This window comes from Narcine bancroftii, chromosome 9, assembly GCF_036971445.1.
Source record: "Narcine bancroftii isolate sNarBan1 chromosome 9, sNarBan1.hap1, whole genome shotgun sequence".
NCBI lineage: Eukaryota > Metazoa > Chordata > Chondrichthyes > Torpediniformes > Narcinidae > Narcine > Narcine bancroftii.
The window spans coordinates 103,558,723-103,579,306 of record NC_091477.1 but is presented as its reverse complement, the minus strand read 5'-3'; the positions used below and the strand labels follow the sequence as shown (position 1 = coordinate 103,579,306).

The 20,584-nt window shown below is 36.4% G+C and overlaps 1 protein-coding gene across 5 annotated transcripts in view; it reads right to left on the bottom strand.

Moving 5' to 3' along the window:
- dcun1d1 (DCN1, defective in cullin neddylation 1, domain containing 1 (S. cerevisiae)) overlaps window positions 1-20,584 on the bottom strand; it is a 67,292-nt gene that overhangs the window by 21,360 nt on the left and 25,348 nt on the right. For all 5 annotated transcript variants that reach the window (XM_069897119.1, XM_069897116.1, XM_069897120.1 and 2 more), the window contains exons 3-4: window positions 10,313-10,481; window positions 63-193 (exon numbers count right to left, since the gene is read on the bottom strand). In XM_069897119.1, coding sequence (XP_069753220.1) covers window positions 63-193; window positions 10,313-10,481 — 300 coding nt within the window. The remainder of the gene's footprint in view (window positions 1-62; window positions 194-10,312; window positions 10,482-20,584) is intronic.

The window sequence follows — 20,584 nt, the reverse complement described above, 5'->3', positions numbered from 1 at the left end:
AGAGGCTGCATGATTGAGAAAGTTTTGTTTGGAAGGTCAACAGATCTTTAGATTGCACTTACCTAAGCCCTTCTGGCCAGGATTCTTTGCAAAGTTGAATGTGAACTGGTAAAAATCCTTAAACTTTGCTTGATCTTTTAATTCTAGTTCCAATTTAGGCAGTAGAACCTTCAGTTTTTCTATGCTGTCACACCTTAATCAATAAGAGAAACTTATTTTCAACAGTATAACATGTAAAGTTCTCCGTATCATGAGAAAATTCTCTCATCCTTCCATTCTCTCCATCACAAAATCTTAATATTTACATTAAGCCTTGGTAAAACACCCAATTTAAATTAGACATTTCATCCATTAATGTGAACAGAAAAATATGGAAAGTGTTAAAATATTATGTTTTTCAGGTTTAAAGAAATGCTACGATTCAAAATGTCTCCACATTGGGACAAAGGCACTCTTTCTTCCTTTATTTGCCCCTATCTCCAGTTTTAAATTTGTAATCAAACAATTCACATGTAATTAAATTGCACATCCAGATTTCATTCTGGGTTATTTGACCTTGTAGAAATTACAGCACTTTTTTTATATATTCATAGTTCCCTCATTTCAGGGTACCATAATGTTTGGAACATTGGACTTCACAGGTGCTTGTGATTAATCAGATTAATTGCTTCATTGGTGCAGGTATAAGAGAGTTAGGCTTGCTTATAAGTTTTTGATCACCTGAGGACCAGAGTTGTGCCAATGAAAGTCAAATAAACCATTATGAGGTTGAAAAATAAGAACAGCAAGAGGCATCACCCAAACTTTAGGATTACCAAAATCAACAGTTTGGAACATCATTAAGAAGAAATAGCGTATTGGTAAGCTTAGTTATCACAAAGGAACTGGTAGGCCAAGGAAGGACCTCCCCTGCTGATGACAGAAGAATTATAATAAAGAATAATCCCCAAACGTATGTCCGACAGATCAGAAACACTCTTCTGGAGCAAGTGTGGCTATGTCAAGGGCGACAGTCCACAGAAGACTTCATGGACAAAAATACAGAGGCTACACTGCAAAATGTAAACCACTAATTAGCCACAGAAACAGGATAGCCAGATTACAGTTTGTCAAGAAGTATTTAAAAGAGCCTGCAGAATTTTGGAAAGAGGTCTTGTGGACAGATAGGACCAAGATTAATCTGTATCAGAGTGATGGCAAGAGCAAAGTGTGGAGGGGTTAAGGAACTGCCCAAGAACCAAAGCATACCAACTTTGCATCTTGCAGTGTAGCCTCTGTATTTCTGTCCATGAAGTCTTCTGTGGACTGTAGCCCTTGACATAGCCACACCTGCTCCTGAAGAGTGTTTCTGATCTGACTTGTCATACGTTTGGGGATTATTCTTCATTATGATGAGAATTCCTCGGTCATCAGTAGTGGAGGCTTTCCTTGGAAATATTATTGATTTTTGTAATCTAAGGTTTGGGCGATGTCTCTTATTGATTTATTCTGTTTCTCAGCCTCATAATGACTTCTTTAACTTTCACTGGCACAACTCTAGTCCTCATATTGAAAAATGGCAATTACAGACTCAAGGTGATCAAAAGCTTAGAAGCAAGCCTAGCTCTCTTATACCTGCACCAATGAAGCAATTAAACATACCTGATTAATCACAAACCCTTGTGAAGTCAAATGTTCCAAATATTATGGTGCCCTGAAATGAGGGGACTATGTATAAAAGTGTTGTAATTTCTACATGGTCAAACCAAAATGGACACAAATAACCTTGAATAAAATCTGGAATGTGCACTTTCATTACATGTGAATTCTTTGATTACAAACATAAAACTGTGGAGCACAGGGGCAAATAAAGGAAAAGTGTCTTTGTCCTAAACATTATGGAGGGCACTGTGTATAGCTGAGTTATACAGCAAGGTAATCGGCCTTTTTGCCTAACTCATCCATGCCAACCCTGTCACTAACCTGAGCTAGTGCCATTTGCATTTGGTCCATATCCCTCTAAATCTTTCCTCTCTATGTACCTGTCTTAAATTTCTTTTAAAATGTTGTTATTGTACACTACCACTTTCTCTGGCAGTCATTACATCATGCTCTGTGTGATAAAGGTTCCCCTCAGATTCCTTTGAAGTCTTCCCTCCCACATTAAACTGATGCCCTCTAGTTTTAGGCTCCCCTACTCAACATCAATGGACTCAATATCCTGACCAATTGCAGCAAACATGTCAAACTATTGACTTTGACCTCTCTGTCTTTCTTTTATAAGGCCTTGTCATTTCTGCCTTGGATTGACTTTTTCCAAAGTGCAACACTTTGCACTTGCTCATGTTAAAATCTACCTGCATTTGTTGACCTACTTTCCCAGTTCATTTAGATGCTGTTGTAATCTTCAATCATTTTCTTCACTGCTACCCCTTATTTTGGTGTCATCTATAAACTTAACAAGCATGCCAACTACATTCTCATCCAGATCACCGACACACATGATAAACAGTGTCAGGCACCTTGCCCTCATGAATCCTGTTGGTCACATCTTCAATAAAAGTGGTGAGACATGATTTCCTACACACAAAGCTATGCAGGCTATCGCCATCAGACCTTACTTTTCCAAATACAGGTAGATCCAGTCTTTCAAATCCCATCCAGTAACTTTCCCATCACTAATGATAAGCTCACTGAACTGAAGTTCCCTGGCTTGTCCTTGTAGTACTTCTTAAACAAAGCTGCAGCATTGGCCTCTCTATAATTTCCAAATACCTCACTCATGACTTAACGATTCTACAAATATCCATGCCAGGGCTCAAGCAATTCCTCTTTCATTTCCCACAAGGACCTAGCTTGAATTTGGTCATGCCCCAAGGATTCATCCATGTTTATGACCTCACAAGAAAGGAGGTGTTGGCAGTATTAATGTTGATATGTTTCAAGACATCATCATATCTGGATGAAAGATATACAGTGAACAACCAGGGTATGGCAAGGTTCCAGAAACTTTTGAAAGCTCTCATACTGCTAGATGTCACCTTAAAATTCCAATCAAATTACTGATTTATTTTCAATGGTTTTATTTTTTCTAACTACGTGGAATGAACCAGAAGTATAAATTTGTGCAATTTCATTTCTTTTCACCATTGGAGAAAATAGTGAGACAGAATATGAAAACACTTTGAGGAAGGGAAATCAAAGTGCTATACAGTGTGGCCCCATTATAACATGATCGTTAGGGTCGATAAAATGTCAATCGGGAAAAAAGCAAGGTCACGCTAAATTAGAGTTCAAGAAAATCAGCGTTCAAACTGACCCAATGTTGACCTAACATCCTAACCCACCACTATTTTCACCCTATTTGACCCTTTTTTTTGCACGTTTATCTTCTGGCCAGTAAATTACCTCTGAATTAAAGAATTCCACAAATAAATTGTTGTTACAGTACAAATTAAAACAAATTAAATTTTAGTAAAGCTTTTTAATAAACAAAATAACAAATAAAAACATTCAAGGATGTTAACAATCATCACTTACGGTTTAATTCTTTTCTTTTTTTAAAAATATTTTTATTGAGTTTAATATATAAACTTGCATACAAATATTTTTGGGAAAACACATAACAAGTCAGCACACATATATACAAGTACCAAAAAAAATGATGGAACTATATTAGACAATTTCTTGAACCACATAAGAAACAAGTCATTGAATTAATCTGATAACCATGTAAAACCCTTATTTGCCAAGTTAAGGCAAATAAAAAGAAAGAAAATACAAACAAAAAAATTAAAAACAAATTTAATCTAATCTACTCCCTCCCACTAATCAAGGTTACCTTGTTTTTAAAAAAAAAGGAAATTGTGGATCTGATGGCGACCTACAGATGTCGGACAGAAAATCTCTGGAACATTCAAAATTTTAAATTGTGAATAAAATGCTTAAATTAGATTTGCATAAACCTAGGTTGAAATGGGAGAAAGATTTAGGAATAGTTATTCATCAAGACAATTGGAGAAATTTAGTAAAGATAATATGATTAAAATTATTAATGTGAGATATTGATTAGTTCACTATCATTTTATACATCAATTATATTTAACTCCAGAAAAATTAAGGAGATATAATTTAATTTCTTCAGATTTAAATTTTTGCTGTCAGAAGGAAGTAAGTTCTTTTTTACATTCTACTTGTTTATGTGAAATGGTTAAACCTTTTTGGAAGCAACTTAAGGAATTTTTAGAAGTTATTTTTCAAGTGAAATTTATATTAGATCCATCAGTATTTTTGTTAGGTAATATTAAGAAGTTGAATTTAGAATCAAGATTAACTAGATTTCAAATTGCATTTTTGTAGCCAGAAAATGTTTAGCGATTACTTGGAAAAATTAGATTGATTTGAGTATATGGAATTGAAATCTTGTATTCCATTGAAAAAAATAACAATTTACATGATAACTATATTTTCTATCGCAAAACATGGAGCCCTTATTTGGATTATATGGTCTTAAAATTTTGAATTCTCTGACCACATAATTGTGGTGTTACTCTAATCCATGGTAATTAATCTCTTTGGTTTACATCTCTTCTTTCATTTTTTTCTTTATGGGGATAGGTTAATTTGTATTGGGGAGGGATTATATGGGAGGAGGATGGGTAGTAGGGGTGTATATTTAGTTTTTTTTTGGATTATATGTATTCATTGTTTTTTTTAATGTAGGTATCATGGTTTTTAATAAATAAAACATTCAAAAAAAGTTTTTAAATTCTACCAATCATGATAGAATACTATGATTGGGCCCTACATCTTTTGAAATTGAAATTTTCTACCTTTAATCTTGTATCTAATTTTCTCCCAAGCTTAAAATAGGACATTACATCATATAACTACTATGTATAAAATTGCTCATCTGGCTATCAGCGTGATAAAGGTTAATACTTTCTCCTGAGATGCAGACAGAAGTATATCTGGCTCATGTGAAAATCCAAACAAAGCAATTAACGGACAAGGTTCTATATTAATCTTAAAAATCATTGTTGAAGTTTTGAAATCATCTTTCCAAAATATCTCTAAATTTGGGCACACCCAAAATATATGGATCAGTGAAGCTTCAAAAATTTTACTCTTCTCACAGTTTATTTCTTCAAAAAGTGATCGAGTGTTCATTGCTTGAACATAGCTAGTGGCGGCACTGTCGGCTGAGCGAATTTATCTGGACGCTAACACTTAAGAAATCCCGTGATGGCATTTAAGCTGAACTAGCTATCCATTGCTAGGTTTGAACTGTGAGGTTTCTCAATTAATCTGCTTGTCAAACTTCTCAGCTTGAGCTTTGAGAATAGACCCGAACATTGAAAGGCCTTATGAGCGAGCTTGGACAAACCACTCGCACAGGAAGTCAGAGGCCGACATCTCTGGCTGTCTTCAGGCGTTTGGCTTTTAGTCCTGCTTCTTCTTTAACGTTGCAAATCTATGCGCGTAACTTATCTTCTTGAGATATCCAGCAACAGTGTTAATTCCAGTATCCAGAGGTCTCATGCAACGAGTCTGACTTTTATTCTTGATCGTGCCAAGTTCTTTTTCTAGCAGTTTGTTCCATTTTAATCTAATTCACCAAAAATCTTTTCAGTTCCAGAAACAGCAAAAAATGTCCAATAACTCATTGCATTATATCCGAATTCACGTTAAATCGGGGCATGTAAAAATTGGGGTTTCGTTGTCCTTCAAAGTTTGCACACGGTTCCTTAAACGTAATTTGGAATGATGCATAATTTATATGATGTGCATGCAAGGTTTCATAAACAGAGGCCAGATATCTACAAATTTTTGTTAATAATAACCAGTTTCCTGAATCAACATCCACTTATTTTGTTTCCAATAAAAAACATAACATGATAAACAAAGCCTCACGATCACAAATGCGTCATATTTTGTGTTTTTCTTGACAAATGCTTCACTTGAAAAATGCAGATTTTACAATACAGAAATGAAAAACATAGAATTAGCTGACATTGCACCTCAAACTTGCTCCACAATTCAAGCGGGTCATGCCAGCATCTCACGATAAAGACCAACGACCAAGTCCCTTAGATCTAGACTTTTTAACCAACAGGAGACAACCATTAACCTACTTTGCCAATCCAATCAAGAGTATTGCATGCTCAATGAGATAATTTTTCATACAAGAACAATTAGGATTTCTGGCACACTGCACTTCCAAGGAACCCATAACTTCATCAATATACTATTTGGTTATTCACTAGTATTCCTTCATGTTAAAGTGAATACATGAGAATATGTTGGTACACTTTTATTAAGTAACCATAGCTGTTTTCAATGTCATTTGTAAATTGTCATGAATCACTCCAGGGCCGTATGAATTTTCATTTGCCAAGGTTTCTACAATTATGTACAGCACAGGATGAGTTTAGAATGGATCAATAATTGCTATTTTTTTGAAACAATTAGTAGTGTATTAGATATTCAAAATTAAATGTCAATAGCAGTAGATTTAAAAAAACGGGAATAGATGTGATGAAAATCTAACATCTATATATAGTCAAACTTATTTCAAAAAGTGCTCATTTCTTCTTTCTCCTCCCCATCCCCCTCAAACAAAAACTTGAGTGATTAATTTAGTAGGCTACCAAAAGTGACAAGTTCGGCAAAATCCATCAAAGGCACCAAAGAAAACATCTATGTGAGGTGGTGCCTCAAGATGGCTGCCAACTTTATAAAGGGCCCCATCACAATCTCTTCTCACTGATTCCAGAAGCTTGAAGTCCAGCACCTCAGGTTCAACAACAATTTTTATGCAAAAGTGATCAGGCTTTTGACCCTCCCCATTCGACCCCAAACAATCCTAAGAGCACCAAAAGATGTGACCAAACTACTGAAAATCTTTTATTTTCTTGCACAAACTGCATCCATGAAACTCCATCCTTTGATATTTATTGCATCTTTTTCCTGACTTGCATTTGTGGTTATTTACATTTTTACCATTGGAACTGGTGCATCTGTTAGGCTGCAGCAAGAAAGAATTTCAGTGCATCTGTATATTGTATTTGCATGATTATAAATTCACATTGAACATAGTTTACCAGTCATTTCCTGTCATACTTTTCACCTCAAAATATGGCAGCTGTATCTTGAATGGATTCCCCATCATAAATTGTGAGCTGAAAACCATTATTTTAAAAAGACTAGCTCCAGGCATTTAAACTTTATTGATGTGGTTCCTCGTAGCCTTAAATGTTAAAGGCAAAAAGATGATCATAGACTTCATAGCCATTTCCACCCCATTCCATTCAATTTTTCTTAATATCTTTAAATATCAAGAATCGCAGTCTTTAAAGCTCTAATTACCCACCATCCAAGTTTTTGGGAAAAGTTTAAAGTTCGCTACCCTTTGTATGAGAACACGCTTCCTGATTTTGCTCCTAATTAGAGGCCAAGTTCTAATTTTAAGATACTATCCCTTATTCTGGATTAAATTTTTTTTAAAAAACCTTGGTCGGATCAACCTTTTATATTTAAGGGGAAAATAGACAAGATTCAGAAGCTAGTCTACACAAGTATCTAGCAAATTTGTGCTGCAGCCATTAAAGGCCCTTGTACATCCTTCCAGAGGTATGATGTCCAAAAGGTAATGAAATACCCAGATAGCACCTGACAATGACTCTTTGCAAATGAAAATAAAATCACCCCCTTTGCGTCAGTTTTTTAAAAAATTGACTTTAATGTCAGGGCTCCTAAATACTTTTGCTCTTCTTCAAAGCCTAGTTTCTCACAAATATGAGAAAGATGGGATTAACTAGCACTAAAATTCTATTTGCCATAGTTCTGGCCACTTTATACATACAACAGCTTGTCCTCATCTGCTCTCCACTCATTCAAAAGCAATGATAAACAATACCCATTCTATTTCATTTTGTCAGACAATACAGGTATACCCCGCTGTACGAAAATAGAGCATTCCTACAAAACCTCTCGTAAGCCGAAATGGCGTAAAGCAAATTTACCATTGATTTCGACGGGAAAAAATTGAGTGTTCCCAGATCCAAAAAATAGCCCACCAAATAACACATAAAACCTAAAATAACACTAACATATAAAAAAAGCAGAGATAATATGATAAATACACAGCCTATATAAAGTAGAAATAATGTATGTACAGTATAGTTTCACTTACTAGAATCAGGAAGACTGTGAATCTTGACTACCCCGCCATCCGCTTTTTCGTAAAAGCAAAAATACTTTTGTAAAAGCAAATATTCATAAAGTGGGGTATACCTGTAACTGGTGTTAAGTAAACCAAATACCTACCCTCACAAACTACAAATTACTGGAAGGAATTCAAAAGCCTCTACTCACATGCATTTAGAGAGGTTATACTGACTCAGATCCAGTGAGTAGACCTAACCCTATCACTTTTCAGTTTTCTTTCTCTTCTACCCTCCCTCCTGTATCTATTACTCTTATCCATTAGCCTGTGTGCCTCTCCACCGTTTTAATTCGGGCTTCTGCCTGATGTTCTGCACTCCTGAAGAAGAGCTCAAGCCTTTTACTTTCTATGAAGGCAATGTAACTCCAGCACTTTTGTGCAAGAGCAAATGGAATCTCGTACACATGTTGAATTGAAAATATGCACCATTCACATTTTTTGAGAGATTTAAATTACACAATACTACTTGGAATTGTTAAAGTCTTATTATTTTGAGCTTCATAATGATCTGAACTTCCCTGGCAATTTTAACTGAAATCTCAAATAAAATAGAGTAGGATATAAAATAAATATAGCTAATATTCTCAGTCTTTTTAAATATGCCTTTTAATAAAATATAACATTCATAATATAAAAGGCAGATTCCAGAAACTGAGTGAACAGAGCAGAGAAAGTTTAAATGCACCAAATCAGAATGCAACCTGCTGAGTTTTTACAGCACTTTCGTGCATTGATCTATAATCACAGCTGACTTTCTTGCTTAATATCACATAAACAGCTTTCAGACGCGTTTAAAACAAGTTTTTAAATACATAAAAACATCACACATTTCTCCAAAGCATTCAAGACATGCAAAACAAAAGGCTGCCAACAAGCTGACTTGCTACTTGAGGAATATTTTGTTACTCCATTGCTATGCAAACAAAAACAATTTTGTGACTGAAATTTTATATTGAACTTTGATCCAAATAGTTGAAGGTTCTGACATTTTATCCCACTTTATTTTGGCCAGTTGTTGTGGGGAAATGAAAGTGCAATCTACTTGAACTTATAAAGCTATGGATGCACTAGTATAAACTAAAGACAAAATTTTAGAACATACTAATAAATATTTCTAAATAATAGTTCTTTAGTAGCACTTCCTCCTTCCAGATTAATACTAAAAATCAGAATTATACAGTGTGTGGAAATGATAACAGATTTAAAATTTTTTGTATCTTTCCATTAAAACTAGAGCCCTGCCTTGACCATTAATATTTTTGTAATCAAGGGGTTGATACTGGAGTACTTCCACCCAATAAAAGGCATGAGCAATTTCACTATTCTCTGCATGCTGACCCCAGGTAATGAGTGAAATACAATAGGCTGCAGATACTGTGATTACAGTAAAAACAAATGCTGGAGGAACTCAGCTGGTCTTTTCAGCATCTTTAGGAGATAGATATATTGTTGATGTTTCAGGCCTGAGTCCCTCTTAGACGTTAAAAAAAATCAGAAAAAAATAGAAGCACGATACATCAGAAAGTCTCAAAATTCAAACAAACGGGGAGGAATCCAGACCAACAAAAAATGTTAATTGGATGTGATAAAGGACTAGGTAGAATTTATTCACATCTGTGCGAAAGGAGACAGAGAATGGAGAGATGGCGGGGGAAGCAGGGCGTAAAGTTTTAACAAAAGCCAGAGAAGTCAATTTTGAATGTAATAATATTTTGGGAGCTGTAGGGGTGCTCATACATTGGGTGTTTGTCACCCAAGAATGGCTTGTACAGTATTAGCTCAGCAACTGTTGTTGCCAGAGTAATTGTCTTTAAATCACATCTAACATTGATATGTGCTAGCAACTACAATTTGTAACTGATCATTTTAATTTAATCATTAAAAAAGCTCTAGATATTTCTGAAACCTTGTTTCAGCACTCAGCCGGTCAACCATGCCCTCTTATGGTACCTTGGTGTTATACTCGTGGTGTAAAAATGGTTCTCAGAATAGGGAATTCAAAATCTTCCTCAAATCGTACTACAAAATTACTACAACCTATTTAAATCCTGAATTGGTCAATAGAATAAATAACTTACATTTGTACAAATATGTTATTTTACTTACCCTAAATCTGTCATACCATCTATGAATTCTTGTTTTGAAAATTCACACTGTGTGGCTGCTCGAAATTTCCATGCAATGACCAGTACACTGATACTGGCTGGATCCAATCCTAAATCATCGCAGAATTGTTGAATACCATCTATTCCTATTTTATTTTCATCTTGCGGATCTAAAAGTAAATAAAAATACACATTATGTTTATTTTCCCTGAAATTATGATCCAGAAAACTGGGAATTCTGGTTCTACTAGAGCACAATCTGGACTCGCATCTCAGTGTAAATTGGTAAATTCAGATGAGGTTAAATTCAGGTCCTTACTATTTGCCAAACTACAGGAAAAACAATATTCAAAGAGGACAGCTCCCCTGACATCTAGGATATAATTCTTCTTCAACCAACACTTCCAAAAGTTAACACTGTCTAAAAAGGTACTTTACCATGATACAATGCAAACTGTGGATGCTATCCAGGAAATTAATCTGTATATAGTACAGCAAGTAGTGCAAAAATTAAAAAACAAAGAGGCATGGGGATAGTGAAACAATAAAATAGCAATGTTTAAGGTCACACAAAACAAAAAGTGCAAGGTATAGTGTTAAAGAGAAAAGTACAATTAAAGGCATCATCTACTAATGGGAGGTCGGTTCAAAAGTCTGAAAGAAAGTCCTTGAATATGAAGGTGCATGTTTTTAAAAACATGTACCTTTTGCACCATGGGAGGGAGAAGAGTGCGATCTAGGTGATGTGTCCTGATATGCTGGCTGCTTTCCCAAGGCATCAGAAATTAAAGAGCTAATTCTAAACTATTTTGAGAAAGTTCAACTTATCAATGCCAATTAAATAGAAACAGACTTAATTTATTAGCAATATCATATACTAGAGTTGAAAAGAAACATAGTATTCATGTGCAGTGAAACAAAAAACTTGGAAACTAATAAACACTGGATTTTTTTTTTAAATAACTGCAAAATTTAATCTGAAGCAAAAAAAATTAAGAACCTTACAGAATTTCTTAAATATAGGACACATTTTTGTACCTTCATGGATCTTGTTAATGTGAAGAAGCAGGATTTTAAAAAAATACCTGCTCTATTTGTAGCATGTCAAGTAATAATTGTCAATTTGAACAAAATATTCATCTATATACTCAAACACTACATTTTCTTAAAGTCTTGAACTGTCATTAATAACATTTTTTCTTCCTACTTCTGAGATTCTCTATTCATTTGTATTCTTTAGTGTCACTTACAATCTCTTCATAATAGATCTATAGTTTATCTGTTTGAATATTAATCCCAGAAGTTCTTTGCATCCTATGCAATCTGAGATGGACAAATAAGCATTAGTAATTCCAGTATTGATCTCAACAGCACATTACTGGAGCTACCATTTCTTATCAAAAATTCTTCAGAAACAAACCGAATAGAAAGTTGGCCTGAATCAACTCTTAATAAGTTTCTACCTTCGACTGCAGATTGAATTCTGGCACAATACTGGGAAAGGAGGCAGAATGTGGTGCTAGGAGTGTGGGTAAAGATTGCAGCCCATATTCTATTCGTTCAAAGCTTGCACTCAATTAAACCCTGAGAGTTTTAAATGTTTTGCAATACATTTGTTGAGGAAAAGGGACCATCAATGGGAAATAAATCAAACTGCCTTGTTTCAGTCATCATGCCAACTTAAGATACTTAACTTCACAATATTATTTTGTAAGGCACATTTTTGAAACTTTAAACTCACAAATGTATCTAAAGAACAGGCTTATGGCTATCTACGAGGTGAAACGCAAAGCAATAAGATCATGGAAAAAGAAATACAGGGCATTAGTGTCAAATTAGTTACCTTTGTGTATATTTTTTAAAAATTGAGAAGTGGAAGATGAGAAGTTCAATCCAGATAAGTGTGAAGTGAGTCAAACTTGAATGTGAAGTTTGTGATTAATGGCAAGATTCTTAAGTGTGAAGGAACAGAAGGATCTTAGGATCCAGGTCTTTTGATCCCTCAAGGTTACCGCACGTTAACGGGGTGGTTAAAGTGTATGGTGTGCTGGTCTTCATTAGCACAATGCTCGAGTTGAGAGGGAATGTTGCAGCTCTATAAAACTCTAGGAGTATTGAATTCCATTCTGATTGCCTCACTTCAGGAAGGATGTAGATGCTTTAGAGAGGGCTTAGAGGAAATTCACCAGGATGATGTCTAGATTGGAGAACGTCTTATTAAGGAAGATTAACAGAGCTAGGGTTTTTTTTTGTTAATTTGCACAAAGAATGAGAGGTGACTTAAAAGAGGAATGCAAGATTATGGATAGGATGGACAACCAGCACCTTTTTTCCTTGGCAGCAATAGCATATTGCAGGACATCGCTTTATGGTGATTGAAGGAATGGTTGAATCTACGGCAATTGTGAATTGGGGTTCGAGTCCCACACTCTCTGTAAGGAGCATGTACTAACGGCACCAGATTCAACCTTTACAGCGCCAGCGATGGGGACCGGGATTAGAGTACTGTGCTGTCTGTAAGGAGTTTGCACTAACATCCCAATCATTAGTTTTGTAAAGGTGTTTCACTAACCACTATGCTGCCCCACACTATTATTTCCTGTTTTTACCCTTAGGGGTCAATTTCTGTTTTCCAGCAATGGCCAGGTCCCAAGGTCACCAGAATAAAGAGGTACAACCTGTTCTATAAAACTCGAGCTGGTAATCATTTATTGCATTGTCCATTAATTCATACTTCATAAATATAGACACCATCTTGAAAAATATCTTCTGATTACCAGAGGTATTCTTAGGACTCTGATGTCTTTGATTACTCTTCAGGTTAAGTGTTGGTCAGGAGAGGGGCAGGGTAATGCTAATAAGCTGAGCAGAAGTGTTTTGAAAGATCTCTCCATAAAAAGTATTAAAAAGACAGTTCAAAAGCTCAAAAACCAGCTTTTATCATCAAAAATGGATAAAATTGGTGCTAAACGACTAAGGCAACCAAAAATTAAAACTCAAGTAACAGCTCAGGCAAGAGCATCGAGTGGAAGCCTGATGAGGGCTTGGGACCAGTTGAAGCCAGCAGAGCTGGTGAGTCAGCCCAAGATATAGCCACCATCCTGAACATGATGGAAATTTTACACAGTCTTTTTACAAGTATTGAATCTGTATTGAAAACTGAGGTCCTCCATCAGCCAGCTCCCCACCATGACTACCAGCCCCCCCACATCTCCATCGGGCACACAAAACTCAAAACGGTCAACCAGTTTACCTATCTCGGCTGCACCATTTCATCAGATGCAAGGATCGACAATGAGATAGACAACAGACTCGCCAAGGCAAATAGCGCCTTTGGAAGACTACACAAAAGAGTCTGGAAAAACAACCAACTGAAAAACCTCACAAAGATAAGCGTATACAGAGCCGTTGTCATACCCACACTCCTGTTCGGCTCCGAATCATGGGTCCTCTACCGGCACCACCTCCGGCTCCTAGAACGCTTCCACCAGCGTTGTCTCCGCTCCATCCTCAACATCCATTGGAGCGCTCACACCCCTAACGTCGAGGTACTCGAGATGGCAGAGGTCGACAGCATCGAGTCCACGCTGCTGAAGATCCAGCTGCGCTGGATGGGTCACGTCTCCAGAATGGAGGACCATCGCCTTCCCAAGATCGTATTATATGGCGAGCTCTCCACTGGCCACCGTGACAGAGGTGCACCAAAGAAAAGGTACAAGGACTGCCTAAAGAAATCTCTTGGTGCCTGCCACATTGACCACCGCCAGTGGGCTGATAACGCCTCAAACCGTGCATCTTGGCGCCTCACAGTTTGGCGGGCAGCAGCCTCCTTTGAAGAAGACCGCAGAGCCCACCTCACTGACAAAAGGCAAAGGAGGAAAAACCCAACACCCAACCCCAACCAACCAATTTTCCCTTGCAACCGCTGCAATCGTGTCTGCCTGTCCCGCATCGGACTGGTCAGCCACAAACGAGCCTGCAGCTGACGTGGACTTTTTACCCCCTCCATAAATCTTCGTCCGCGAAGCCAAGCCAAAGAATCAGTGATGAGAGATGTATATCAGAGAAGGTAACTGAAATTAAAGAAGTTGTGGAAGACTTAAATGAACGAATCACTCATTCAGAGGATGAGTTGGACAAAAGACAGGCTGAAGCCAATGGAAGATAAAGCAAAAATATAGTGCGCAAAAAAGAAAGGACTGATGGACAAGATCGAGCATATGGAAAATTTTAGCTATAACAATGCAAGAATCACTGGAATAGAGGAAAAAGACACTGAGTTTCTTTGAAACTTGGATCCCACAAATGGTGAGACAAAATAAGTTAAATGCAAAGCTGCAAATTGAAAGGGGTCAGCGGACCCTCAAACCCAGAAGAAATGGCAAACAGTGACCACAACCAGTCCTCGTAAGACTTTTAAGTTACCGGGAGAGAGATGTGATCTTGGGAGCAGCATATGAATATTCAAAAAATAATAATGGCCCATTAGTGGTGGACAATGCAAAAGTAACATTTTTTTCCAGGACTTCAGCCCTGCCTTGGTCAAATGAAGAAAGGAATTTGATGAGGTTAAGAGACAACTGTGTTCTAAAAACTTTAAATATTTAATGATTTATCCAGCAATGCTGATGGTGAATGTCTCACAAGGTAATCGATGAATTTTCAAGAATAAAGAAAAAGTGGAAGAATTTTTTTTAAGTTATGAAAAGATTAAAGTCACCAGCTGAAAGGACTGAAAAGACCATTTCAAAATGGGACTAACAGAAAGATGCATCTTTATATTTATATTTAGTAGTACTGAGCCATCTTGTGTTAAAAGGGAAAAAAACATTGGTTTATATGGTGAGCTCCAAAAAGACAAATAGGTGGTAAGGAAAGCAGCAAGGTAGGAACTCCGATTTTTTTTGGGGTGGGGGTTGGAGGGGGAAGATGGAACCAGGAGAAGTGGAATTCTAAAAGAGGATCCAAAAGTGAGGGTTTCTTCTTCTTTGGAAGAACCCACGGGCTTTCGTGTACTATTGTCAATGTCACTATCAGAGCTAAGGATGTGTGTGTGTTTTTAAAGGGGAAATGTTATCACAGTATTAAGAAAATTGGGAAGATATTGTTATACAATATTTGTGTGAAAAATGGTATGGATAAAACACTAAAGTTTATTAGTCCTAATATTAATGGAATAAACGGAATGGTGAAGAGGAATCAGGACTTAGCATACTTAAAGAAATTAAAAGTAGATATAATCTGTTTGCAGGAAACACATCTTACCAAATTGGAACATGATAAAAAGAGGATGGGTGGGACAAATAATATCGACTTCTTTAGTTCAAAGGCAACAGGGATGGCGATTCCAATTAATAAAAATACACCAGTGTTAAAAGATGATTAATCAAGCTGGAAGGTATTTAATAGCATACTGTAAAAGTTATGGAGAAGCATGGACATTTATGAATATTTATTCCCCAAGTTATGACGATGGAGTCTTTATGAAGGACATCTTCTTAAAAGCAGCAGAGGGAAGACAAAATATATTAGTTGAAGGAGACTAATTTCTGCTTGGACCCAATACTAGATAAATCAGCAAGAACAATAACGAGGGCAAAAGCAGCAAAAACCACAATTTCATATATGAAAGATCCAAATCTTTTCAGAGTATGGAGGCAATTAAACCCCACAGAGAGAGACTAATCTTTTTACTCAAGGGTGCATGACTCACATACAAGGATTGACTTATTTTTAATGTCTGCCCACTTAAAAAGTAGAATGATAAAAAACAGAATATTTTGTGAAATAAATCTGCCATCTACTAATAATAGTTTTCTGATATGGGGCATGCTTAAATCACGCTTAAATTATATAGGATATAATTTAAGAGGGAACATATGGTAGAAATCAAGTTTGGAGAAGGATATTAAAGAATTAGAAAAAATATCAAAGAACAGGACTACAAGAAGAATACAGATTACTAGAGAATAAAAAGCTAATATACAATACAAACATATAGGACAGAAAAGACTATATTAAAAACTAAGCAACAATACTATGAGTTGGGTGAACAGGCGCACAAAATTTTAGCTTGGAAGATTAAAACAGGAATCATCAAAAATGATAAATGCTATAAAAATAGAAACAGATATTCTAGTATATAAGCAAAAAGAAATTAATGACACTTTTAGACAATATTACATGAAAATATACAAATCAGAATTACTCGGACACAAGTACAAAATGGAAGAATTTTTGCTGAATGTTGAACTTCCAAGACTGGAAGAGAGAGAAAGGATAGAATTAGATACTCCTTTCACAAGGGAAGAAATCAAAAAGGCCCTGGGCACCCTAGAGGCTAATCAATCACCAGCAGAGGATGGATTTCCACCTGAGTTTTATAGACAATTCAAAGAATTATTAATGTCTGTTTTAATAGATGTCCTGGAGCAAGCTGTGGAAACATAAACCCCACCCCCCCACCCCGAGTCATTCTCAACTGCAATTATTACAGTGTTACCGAAAAAAAATAGGAACCCTCTAAAAACTTTGTCATACAATATCCCTGTGAACACTGATTATAAGATTTGTTAAAATGAAGGCATTTCTCAAATAGTCTAGGAAGATTATTTAATATTTAACACATGGCAAAATCTGAACAAAATCCAAGTATTATGGTCTCCTTAGATGTGGAAAAAGCATTCAACCATTTGGAATGGCCATTTTTATTTAAAACACTGGAAAAATCTGATATAGGCAGAACATTTATAAATTGGATAAAAACTTTATACCATAAGCCACAAGCTAAAACAATAACAAATAATCAGATGTCAGCAGTGTTCCCCTCAAGTAAATCGAGCAGACAGGGATGCCCCCTGTCCCCAACACTTTTTATTTTAGCGATTGAACCACTGGCAGAGATAATAAGGGATCCGGATATAAAGGGCTTAAAAATCGGGCAAGAACAAAAAAATTAGTCTATTCGCTGATGATGTGCTATTGTACCTATCTTTAGAAAATTACAAGTATCACTAAAAAAAAATGGAAGAAACATCAGGCTACAAAATGAATATGGATAAAAGTGAGATAAAGTGAATATGAAAGATACCAAAAAGGAAGTAAATTTAAATGGAAGATGATGAAATAAAATATCCTGGAATAGCAACTGACAATCATTTGCAAAATCTGTACAAACTAAATTATGTTCCATTTCTTGGGAGAATAGAAAGAGGCCTACAGAAGTGGAGAGACTTACAGATTACTTTGGTGAGAAGGGTTAACAACATCAAAATGAAAGTGATACCAAGACTGCAATACCTTATTCAATTGCTGCCTATTCCATAACCCAAATTTTTTTAAGCCACTAAACAACCATATTAGACAGTTCCTATGGAACAATAAGGTACCAATAATTGCAGTGGAAAAACTGACATGGGACTACAGGCTGGGAGGACTTACGACTTCCATATTTCAAAAAATATTACCTAGCTACACAGGCTAGATTTCTCTCAGCCTTCTTCACTGAAGACATCCCCCTCCCCGGTCTTGGGTTCAAATGGGAATGTACTCAATGGAGGAGTGTCAAATGGAGTGTCAAATCACCAAAGACGGATAACCCCATTCTAATACATATGATTAGAACATGGCAAGAAATTAATCAATGTAAAGGAAAAAAAGTCGGGATATCAATAAAGGCACCATTGTGTAAAAATGTGTTATTGCCTATGAACATGGGCAATAGAATATTAAATTCGTGGTATGACAAACGCATAAAATATATTAAGGACTCTTACACGGAAGGAACTCACGTCCTTTGAACAATTAAGACACAAATATGGAGTGGTCAATGGGGCCTTCTTCTGTTTTCTCCTGCTTAGATCATTCTTAAGAGAAAGACGGGGACCAACGTTGATCCCACCTGAAATTATTGAAACTGACCCAACAGTTTGGTTGGGGAATACATCCAAATTTATTACAAAAATGTACAGAGGGAAAGTGCAAAACCAGGGTTGCAGAGGTAAAGGGAAAGATGGGAGTTGGCCTTGGGTGTGGTGATTTCAAAAAGAAGCTGGTCAGAATGGTGCAAGGACAGCATGACATAAATTATAAATGAAAAATATGGACTGGTTTAGTATAATTTTTTTTACACCAATTATATCTTACCCCACAAAAGTTACACAGATCAAAAGCCAAAATTTCAGAGATGTGTTTCAGATGTGGGACTGAGACAAGAACTTTTCTACATGTCACATGGTCATGTGTAAAAATTAGGCCATCTCAGAAATCACAGAAAAATAACCAGGATAACAGGAGTGGCCTTCACGGGTGACCTCGAGTTATAATGATTAGGTAATTTCATATAAATAAGTGACAAATTAACGAAATATCAAATCTCATTTAGAAAAATAGCACCGGCGGTAGTGAAATAAAATGTATCGCGATCACTTGGAAGTCCGACTCTCCTCTATTGTTTTGTTTTTGTGAGAAAGTTTAATATATTGTATACTTAAAATTTTACTATTTATTATTTTTGGAAAAAAAATTCAAAAAAGTGTTGGTCAGGACACTGGTACTGCATTGGTGGACTTTTGAAATTCAATTTGGTAGCACACAGCTGTGAGATTTGGGCCATGCATATGCTTAATATGAACTGCTAGGCTGAACTATTAAATTAGAAGAAATAGTTACAAATAAAAGTGCATACAAACAATTTTAAATCAGTTGGCTTAAACATTTTAAGTGTGTGTCTATAGTGGGGTTGCTACTGCTACAGCCAGGTTATAGCTCTTGGATTGTAGCTCAAGACTCGTGGAAGAAAGAAGACACACACTGGTAGAGTATATTCAACACCAAATTTATTCAGGGGCACCTCTGCCTTTTATGGTGAGCTCAGCCACGTCACCACCATGGTGTGGCTTGAGTGGCCCAGCCACTGATTGGTCGGTTCCAGCATTTGGGCCCCGATTGAGATCCCTGGGATCCACCATCAGTGATTGACCAGTTTCACCATTCCACCGACACCCTATGGAAACTAGTATCTCAGACCATGCAAAGTCTTGCCGGTTGCTGCATTCGATGGCCCTTTCCAATGTTGGCCCGAGGTGCAGGCCTCGGGCTGCTATGTACCCATGTTTTAAGTTTTAATTTTCCAAATCTAATGATAGTTTTTGGGTTTTTTTTAATTGTTCAACGTCAAAATCATTCAATCTCAGTAACAGCATTGACAGTGGGTGACCCTGAGAACAGGGCCTCAGTGACTATCAAAGACATTGTGAGAGCACCATTGGCCACTTATACTGAGAAGATTCCTGATTAAAAACAAACAAGTTTAAGGTGACATGGTTAATGCAGTGGTTAGCACAACATTGTTACAATGCCAACAACTTGGGTTCAAATCTAGCACTGTCTGTAAGGAGTATGTATGTTCTCCCCATGTCTGCATGGGTTTCCTCTCACCCACGGAAAAGATACAGGATAGTAGATTAATTGGGGTATTTATGCACCACAGGCTCATGGGCCAGAAAGGCCTGTTACCTTGCTGCACGTTTAAATTATTTTTTTCAAAAGTTCAACGAACGGAGATTTTAATTAGATTATACAAGATCAAGGCAGCAAATCTCCCCCTTCAGCAGCAGAATATCAAGTTCACAGCATATTATGCTTAAAAAGTTATGCAGCGCAATGTGGTAGGTATAGACTCAACTTTTCAAATGCACTGTCAACTTGTTTATAGATACTGCTCCAATACAAAATAGTGAGGTTCTCTGCTAGAACCCTGTACAACATCATACACAAGCCGGCCAGAACAAGGATTAACCATGAAACATGCAAAATCAAGCCATGCTAAGTGTTTTATGTGTCAAGAACAGTGAATGCTTCTAAATGACCCCGACATTCAAAATACATGATGAAATTGAAAATAAAATACAACATTAAATCAAATTACCTTCAACACTTCATACTAATAAAAATACATATGTGGCTCCCAAGCCAGATCTAATCTAACAGAGGATCAGCAAGTACACGTAGCTATTATAAAAAAATGTCAGAGTATAGCCAGGAAATTGGCAGAATTTAATCCATCCAGAGGACCCCAAAACCCAACAGCAATAGATATTCATCAAGACAAATGGTTTCTTAAACAAAAGTAGCTTTTAATTATCTTTAAACATGAAAACAGAATCACACTTAACTTATCACTATTGACTTAACTAACCTAACTTAACCCCCTTCTAATTCTAAGCGCACATTCAGAAAAGTTCTTTGGTTCACAGTCCAATCTCGCTTCTCA